Source organism: Odontomachus brunneus, unplaced genomic scaffold (assembly GCF_010583005.1).
Source record: "Odontomachus brunneus isolate Ranch 3 - 2012 unplaced genomic scaffold, Obru_v1 Obru_scaffold_027, whole genome shotgun sequence".
In the NCBI taxonomy this organism is placed as follows: Eukaryota; Metazoa; Arthropoda; class Insecta; order Hymenoptera; family Formicidae; genus Odontomachus; species Odontomachus brunneus.
Genome location: NW_022639477.1, coordinates 25,624 through 34,755, shown reverse-complemented (window position 1 = coordinate 34,755; position 9,132 = coordinate 25,624). Strand labels below are relative to the sequence as shown.

At 29.6% G+C, this 9,132-nt stretch overlaps 1 protein-coding gene across 1 annotated transcript in view; it reads right to left on the bottom strand.

Annotated features, from left to right (window-relative positions):
• The window catches only part of LOC116842758 (venom metalloproteinase 3-like), a 16,553-nt gene that overhangs the window by 2,605 nt on the left and 4,816 nt on the right, over positions 1–9,132 (bottom strand). The window contains exons 2-13 of the mRNA XM_032812416.1: positions 8,330–8,429; positions 7,326–7,386; positions 6,967–7,181; positions 6,400–6,489; positions 5,921–6,116; positions 5,509–5,599; positions 4,992–5,121; positions 4,601–4,749; positions 3,019–3,071; positions 2,054–2,180; positions 1,215–1,361; positions 217–343 (exon numbers count right to left, since the gene is read on the bottom strand). Of these exons, the coding sequence (XP_032668307.1) occupies positions 217–343; positions 1,215–1,361; positions 2,054–2,180; positions 3,019–3,071; positions 4,601–4,749; positions 4,992–5,121; positions 5,509–5,599; positions 5,921–6,116; positions 6,400–6,489; positions 6,967–7,181; positions 7,326–7,386; positions 8,330–8,389 (1,446 nt within the window). The 5' untranslated portion in view covers positions 8,390–8,429. The remainder of the gene's footprint in view (positions 1–216; positions 344–1,214; positions 1,362–2,053; positions 2,181–3,018; positions 3,072–4,600; positions 4,750–4,991; positions 5,122–5,508; positions 5,600–5,920; positions 6,117–6,399; positions 6,490–6,966; positions 7,182–7,325; positions 7,387–8,329; positions 8,430–9,132) is intronic.

The following is a 9,132-nucleotide window of genomic DNA, read 5'->3' as shown; positions in this document are numbered from 1 at the left end:
TATATATATATATATATATATATATATATATATATATATATATATATATATATATATATATATATATATATATATAAATATATATATATACACATACTTGTACGGTTACTTATTTTTTCGAATAAGAAGAAAAATCACGACATACGATTCTAGTTGAAGTTTGTCTTTTCGTTTATATTTAGTCAGACAACATAATGTGCTTGTGATAAAACTTACATTACATGCTGGTGTTCCAGAGACTTTGTAACATTGTTCGTCTAAAGACAATAATTTTCCGGGCAAAACACGTGCTATTGGTTTTCCCAATACAGGCATATTATAAAGACATTTGGCTCTGTCCTCACTGAAATTATTCTTAGATTATACACACTCTATCGTTCAAAAGTTTCAATACATTTTCTACTCGTGAGTTTTTGTATAAGGTAAAATATGAACATATTTTCTATATATATCTATAAATGTAATATTATAACTGTTTTTCATTAAAACTAAAAGAAGAGTCGTTTAAAAAAAATAAAATCTTTTTTTAATTTTCGATTCTTCGAAGTAACTTTTTAGAGCTTTCATAAGCGCAAACTCGGGGCATTCTTTTGATAAATTTTTCAAGTGTCTGATTATCAACTTTTTTTGTTCTATTAATTCGTCTTTTTTTGTCTTTTTTATGTGTTCTGAAAAACTTATTAAAGATAATTTTTGCTTGATGAATCATACTATCAAAGTAATACCGTAACAATTCAGTAGACTTACAATCAAGAGAAGACCCAATCGTGTGTTTTGTAATATTTACACGGAAAGAAAATATGATTACAGCACCAAAAATATTTAGTTGTGAATAGTATAGTTGCATCATCCTTGTTATCCTTGTGTGATTGTAATGTGTATAGTTGATATAATTTAATTATATCATAATTATATCAATATAGTTGCGCGTAATCTAGTTGTGACAATTAATAATCGATTGGAGCGACATTTATTATGGATACACTCTGGTTGGAGTAACCACATTATCGTCATTATAACTCAACAATTGCTCTGTAGTTGCAGCAACTATATAATTAGTTGTTTCGTATTTTCGTGAATCTGACTGACACAACTAGATTATATTTATACGTTAGCCAACCGTATTATTTTTTTCGTATATGAAAGACTGTATAAAATACAGTCCGATTTGCGTTAAATTATATCGAATTCACTGCGAATCGTATGATACATACTTAATAAACGTGTAGAAGGCATTTATGCTGCATGGCGACCACTCGAATCCGTTTTCATGCAGCAATAGTCCGTCAGTCATTATGAAGCCGTCATGCGGCTCACAGTCACTAGCGCCTTTAGGGTTACCGTCATGACGAGCTCCTATCCTATATTTTTTTTATCATTATTGAACGACTTATGGTTGTATTGTGAATTCATTTTTCATACAATAAATTAATATTTTGTTTATGATGCGAACAACACAGTATGTTCCATAAATATTAGAGATGTTCGAACTATACGAATTCGAATCGAATCAAGTGAAATTCGATTTGATTAAAATTCGAATCTCATTGATTCGAATCCGAATAATTCGAAAACTTCGAATCGAAAAGATTCGAATACGGATCGCGCACATTAGCATTAACGAAGAACTATTAAAAACATCCAGTCTTACGGGAATTAGCATGACTTGAAAAATTTGCTGTATATTAAAATTTTCTTCAAAAATATTAAAAGAAGATAATGGGTTCTAGATAAACTCTTACCGACAACTGTCGGATCGATATGTGTCATTGAGCAGCTTTCAAGGCTGGAACTGTATTCCATACACGTTTACCGACTATATATTATACATCTCTTATCTTAAAAATGAATTGATATCACATGATCAATGTTATCTCTCTTATATTGAAGTCACTATTTTCATGTTGAATTCAATGATTATGTTAATTAAAAATTCTTCCAACGATTCGACTCAATACGATTCGGGTGAAATTTCATCGATTGGACATAAAAAATCTTTGATTCACATATCTCTAATAAATATCCTATTATTTCTTGAGATCTGTAAACTTACAAGTGACCAATCTCGTGAGCTGTCGGAATAATACCGCTAAAACCACCATTATCTTCGACGATTCCCACTGCCTCGGACGATTGTTTTGTTGCGTTTCTATCACACGCGCCAGCAACATATGCATAACCTGAATAGCGGATTTATAATTATAAGTTGTTTCATTCCAAAATATAAATTTTTCAAAAAATATATTCAACAAACGCTCCAGCTGATATTAAGTGTTGCTTCTATATAATTTAGAAAACACATTTTATTAGAAATTAAAAAAATTAAAAGATAGTGTTACGTTCGCACTTTCAATAAGATATATCTTAAGTACAGTGTAATTGACTCTCGTATATAGGGTGTCCCACCTAACCTGATTACCTCATCTCGTTTATGTTTTATGATAGGAGGATGCCAAAGAGGGATATTATTCAGTTCGAGGAGACAAATACTATAAAAAATAAGAAATTTTTCTTGTTCTTCTATTTTTTTCTTCTATCATATCGCGATGATAAAAATATGTAGTCTCATCTAAAAAATAACAATGACCTTGAAATCCTAAAAATATGACGTCGAAAAAATTTCTTGTTTTTTTTACAGTATTTGTGGGACATCCTATATAGTATATGGTATAGTGTCATATATATAGTGATTCGGTACGAATCAGACACCTTCTATATCATTACTTGTATTTTTAAGGGCAAAATGATAATATTATTATAACATTGCGACAAACTTTCACGTTATAATGTGATACTGAAATTTATAATTATTATATAGTAAATATATAACTGTATTGACTCTGGAGCGCTTATTGGAACAGGCGAAATGTGGGGTGCAATTGTGCCTTAGCAAACATGATGTTAAATGATATATTAATAATGATATATTAATAATAATTAATTAAATATATTAACGTCATTAATATGGCATTAATATGTCATTTGACGACATCATTTGCGGAGTGTCAATTAATTTACCCAAAGTATGTGGGTTGCAGTAGGGACCATTAAAGAAATTGCACATGTCCAATCTGAAATTATATATAGATTAAAATTAAAATTGTGTTACATAAATATATATACCGATACATAAGAAAACGCTCATGTATATGTAGATTAGGATAAATTAAACAAAATTTATCTATTATTTTACAAACATCCACATAAAATTTTGAGCTATTAGCTAAAGGAAACTGGTGAGTAATTGTACATGACACACGCAAAAAAAGAACTAGTTTCCAGAGCTAAAAAATAACTGTGACAGATAAGATGTGTGACTGAAATAGGGACAGCTAATATCGATACTACCGAAGCTAAATTTATTCGCTGTTTAAACTTAGGCGCTACAGTGAGAAATATTGGCTGCTAGAAACAAATGATTGTAGCTGTACGGCAAACTTCTTTAATATATGCATACGATAAGATATTTAGGAATAACTGCCATTTTCTTAACTATTTGAAATAATATGCATTTTTAATCTAATATAATTTTTACCTAATATATTTGTATTTCATAGCAAATACATTTTAGCTGTCATAGCCAATTCTTAGCAGTGGCAGCTAAACGATTAGCCTTTTGATTAAGTTTAAATCAGCTACTGCAGTTTAGCTGATATAACTAAGTCATTTTTTTGCGTGTAAGTAAGATTTTCGTTGTATGCACAATCAGTACTTTTTATCGAATAAAATTGTGACGACTCAACCTGTTAGAATTAAAAACCGTTGTTGACTCAAATAGTAATCGTGGTAACATATATAAAAATTTTTTCAAAATAATGTCCTTTTAATTAAAAATAATTTTTTTCTTCCAAATTTCACAAATGCCACATTTTTTACTGCCATTTCGTCATAACCGATTACTGCGCATGCATATCAGCAATAGCTTCCAATTCTGATAGCTTAAGTTGTTGCAATTTTATTTGATAAGTATGCAAATCGTTTAGCAATCGAGTGTAGGAAAGATTGTCAGGTTTTTTTTATAAGATTAGGAATCTATTTTTCTTGACCAATGAGAGAATTTATTTTATAATAAAATAGCTGTTTCATTGGACAAGAAGGATATATTTTTAAACTTATAAAAAAAACCAGACAACCTTTCTGACTACGAGTGTACAAATTAAACAAAACAGAACCCCATTATTTAATTAACCACGTAGAGGTCTTCATTAAAGAAGGTTGAAGAACGAACGATCGCGTGTAATCATTCATTTTAATATTTTTTATTATTTAATAAATTAATAATTTATTGGTTATTTGCAAAAAATCGTAAAATTTATCTTTGTTCAGTTTAACCTAATGTACAAGCACACAACAGAAATCCTACTTAATATTACGCCCTGCACCGCATCGCGCATAATTATTCGCCAGTCTTCTTTAACTAATAACTTAAAATTTTATGTAGTTGTTTGCGAAATGATAGAGATCTTTTGTATTGAGTTTGACCTAATTTATATGTGTAAATTCCCACTTATTATCAGATATCCTGTATATATCTTTATGCACATTAACAGACAACAGACAATAAACAATAAGGAATACAATAAAAGGTACGAACGCTTACCGCGTCATGACGACAGCCATGTCGTAAAAATCGTACGGAAATCTGTTTTCGCGATATAAATAATCCGCTGTACAACGCAAAGCACGATCTGAATCTACCATTGAAAGTTCGATGCGATTTTTCTCTAAACATGGAAGTGCATCGTCATCCTGTAGTAAAAAATAATATATCAAGTTTTACTTTATTACACTATTATATTGATAACAGGTACTAAATATGTAAATTATTTTACTAACAAAGTTATAGCAGCATTGTACATATTGATATTTTATAACACTAAACTTTTATATAATACCGGTATATGCGGACGCGCGCGTGCATATATGCATGAATTGAAGAAATAAATTTATATTTGTGAATCAAAATAATAGTAAAATAAATAGAAGCATACCTTAGCTATAACGATACCTGCGATATTGAATAATATCCTGGGAGTATTTAATAAACGATATCTCAAGTCGACGCCGTTCCAAAATGCCATGATATATTTTACGGCTCGACGGATGTTTTCGCCGAGAGTTCTATAATGAAGTAATTTATTTTTTTTTTAAACTTACGATTTATTATTCTGACAAGCAGATGATAATTATTATTAAAAAGAGTTTATTTCGTATATTTTTAAACAAATAATAGTGTACAATATAAATTAAGTAATTCAAGTAAACAATAACTAAAAGTAACGTTATTATTTTCTGCTCAACAATGTAACTGCAATATATAATATATGTAGTAGTTGTTGAGTGGGAGATTGTAACATTGGTATGATCTTACTGTTAGTTAATATTAACTAGACAATTTTCAAATAAAATTTCATTGACCCAGTAAAATAGCTAATAAATATTACTAACAAAATTATTACATTGAACTTAGTAAGTTATTCAATCTTATTATTGTATTTAAATACTTACTTGTACAACTTATGATCAACTATTACCAGTACCTCGGGATAAATAATCTCTGGTGCATCATGTTTTATTCCATCATCAGGATCCGATATACCTAAAAAATCAATATATTATTTTATCGTAGTTCATAATGCGCGAATTCGCGCGGCAAACGGTCAACAGCAAACATTCATAGAAGAACACTCGTACAAAAATAGAAATATATACAATTATATAAAAGTATATATAAAATATATATTTTCATATAATTATATATAAAATATTTATATATAAGTATATATAAATTATATACAGCGTGTCTGACGAAAGTAGATTGGACAATGATCGCATACAATTCACACATAATTATACGTAATGGTTCTTTACCGGAGAGATTCTAAAGTTCTATATATATGTAAGCATTTGTATAACGTACTGAAATCTTTGTATTGATCTCCCTTCAACGGTGGTATTTTGTACACTACGTGATGATGCGTGTAAGCGAAATCGTCTTCTTTCGTTATATTTTTAGTGTGATGCGGCTCGAGAAGCTTATGTCCACCATACGCGACCTCTTTCAAGAACCGTTGTGGCAAGGATTTTATAACGTAAGAATTTTTAATTACTCCGTTCTGAAATGTTTGCAATTTTTAATTTGCAAAATTCAACATGAAATACTTGTATACATAAATGTATACATAAATGTATACTTGTATACATAAATTGCATAAAAATATTTTGAATATTTAGTTCCTCTCATTCATTTGAGTCCATATAAGCGCGAACACGTATGTGTACGTATGAAAAAACGAAAACTATTATTTACGCTTTTTTTATACAAATATTGTTATTAACATTGTGGTCGGATTTTTATAGTTATTTCAAGATCGAAGTCTCAAAATATTTATTACTTACTATATGCACTTGACCATTGGAAGTGGGAGATACTAAAACTGCACTTGCTCCGTCTACGTCTTGGTACGCTACTCCTAATAATTTCGTAGCCTGCAACAAAAAGTGAAGAAACAACTTTTCATGTGATTTATAAAGATGTAAGTATTTAGGGTTGAGTAATGGCTAGTAAATCAGTTAAAAGTTAAGTTAGAAAGTTAATTATTTTTAACTTAAACTAGTCAATTAAAAATGTACTTAATTATTGTAACTTTAATTTATTAACTTTTTTATATGAGTTAAAATAATTTATTAATATTAAAATTATTGCGGGTTGCTTACAATGTGGGATAAAAAAAATGCTAACAGAATTTTTTTCTTTGAGTGCTTTTAGTTTCTTTTGTATGAAATCTTGAATACAAAATAGAGGGAAACGTTGATCCGTCACTCATAATAACCCAGATAGCACAGAGAATTTAAAAAGAATTCAGTCGTAAACAATCGCGATTTTGTGAATAATGATAACATTTTGCATGATATTGTTTTATGTTGAGAATGTCTGTATTTCGTTTCATCGCGAATTAAACTTACCCCACGTATTTGATCGTATCGCATTCCTTCGGGTGATTTTGGATCAGACGTGACAGTCCATACAGGTGTATTGTTACTGGCAAGCATACCTTCTGTGGGATGTAAATACATCTCGAGATTTTCTCTGAATGCTGCCAGTGTTATCTCGGACCCTTCTTCCGAATCGCTGTTTTTCGCTAGACGATGTTTTACTGGCACTATCTCATATTCGGGTACTAAAAGTCAATTTTTTAGCTGATGTTATAAATCATAATATTAAAGTTAACAAAAATATATTATGTATGTATTTTTTATATAATTTAGGAACGCACTACATACGTGTGCAAACAAATCTTTTTTTGAACGAAAATTCAACTTACCAAGATCATGTGGCGTGTGAAATACGGACATTACTTCGTCCGTCGTCATATATTCGTGCAACTGAAAATGCGTTCAAACGTGAAAAAAAATGAGCCAAAATGAGAAACTTATAAATAAAATAAAATATATATACAAAAGAAAAATATAAAATAAAAATATCGACTTTAACCCTTTAATAGATGCGTACGTTTTTTGCTCTACTTTAGGCGCCAAGTTTATTACTGCTGATATATATTATGCCAAGATATTGTAGTGCCCACCCTTTCGGGACAGATCGATTTATATCGATAATCCCAATCCGATCGAAAGTATTATGTTTTGTATTGAAAGTATTTGTTTAAAAACGTTATGTACGTTTGACTTTTTACTACAAAATTATTATAATTATATGCATGATTTTATGTTGTATATTTGATATTCAATAAATATCAACGAAAGATAACATTATATTAATCCTATAATTTTTCACTTAGCAATGCAAGTCTAATATAACATGTGTTATATGTGACATTACGCTGAATAGAAAATTATAACATCGAAAATTATAACATGGAATGTTATTGCTGTTTGATATTTTTACCGAGTAAATCGTCAACTTACTATTTCTATAATATTTATACTACTTTTATAGTATTAATTTCATTTATACTACTGTAAGTAGCAGGATGACGTCAAATGTAATATTAATGACGTGTTATGGACGTTAGAAATGTCATTAACACGTCATTAAAAGGTCATTTGACGCCATCATGTTTGTTGGGACAAGGTTAGTATAGTTCAACTCTGCAAAAAGCATTGTAAAATGAAATATGATTTTAACATAATTATTACTATATTTTCTCCATGTACTTTACAAAAAAAAAACGAGACATTTTTTACTAGTCTGATATGTAGAAGTTTTTAAATTACATTTATAGTTCAAACATCTGATGAAGGATTAAATGTTCAGTATTTGTTTCCAATTTTATATTTATGCGTGGATTAATCTATAAATTAAAATTACCTGCTTGCATTGTATGAAAGGGACGCCGATCAGACAGAATAGAAATATCGTGAGAAACATTATTTTTGAATACTTCACCGAAGTTAATTCCCAGTATTTCCTGAAATTTTAACGTAAAATAAACGTTAACAATAAGTACTTACATATACGTGGTTATATAGATTATAAAAAAAATAAGATAAAAGGAAAGAGCATTTAAGAGCCAGGCACAGGTGTAAAAGTGCAATCAATATATTACAATATAACAAAGACTACAATATCGATTATATCAGTTTACGTTTCGACCCAATTTGAGTCCTCTTCAGAAAATACAATGGGATAAAAAATAAAAGTTTAAGCGCAAGGATCAACCGTAACGGAAGACCAAAACTTAAAGAAACGCACGCAAGTAAAGTTAAAAACGCAAATTAGAACAAAAATCGAAATTAATGACAAAATATGGCCAACAACGTTTAAGTAGACGATGCGATACCTGCTAAATTGAACGAAATAGTTCTCCGCAATGATGACAATAAAGAAAACGAGTAAAAATGTTTAATTTGAATGAAAGGAAAATTAAAAAACAGAGTAAGCCAAAAATGCATTACAATTAGACAGAGAGAGAGAGGAAAATACAAAAAGATATAAATACCTATATGCTGTTATAAATTAAGCAACTGATGTTGGGAACAAAGTCAATATGAGGAGATATTTTTGCGTTACAAAAATGTCGGATCAAATAGAGTGTGTTAGGAACAAACATCAATAATAACAACGAAACTGTTGAAAGATACTGTGTAGAGAGGGGGGGGGGGACGCAAGCC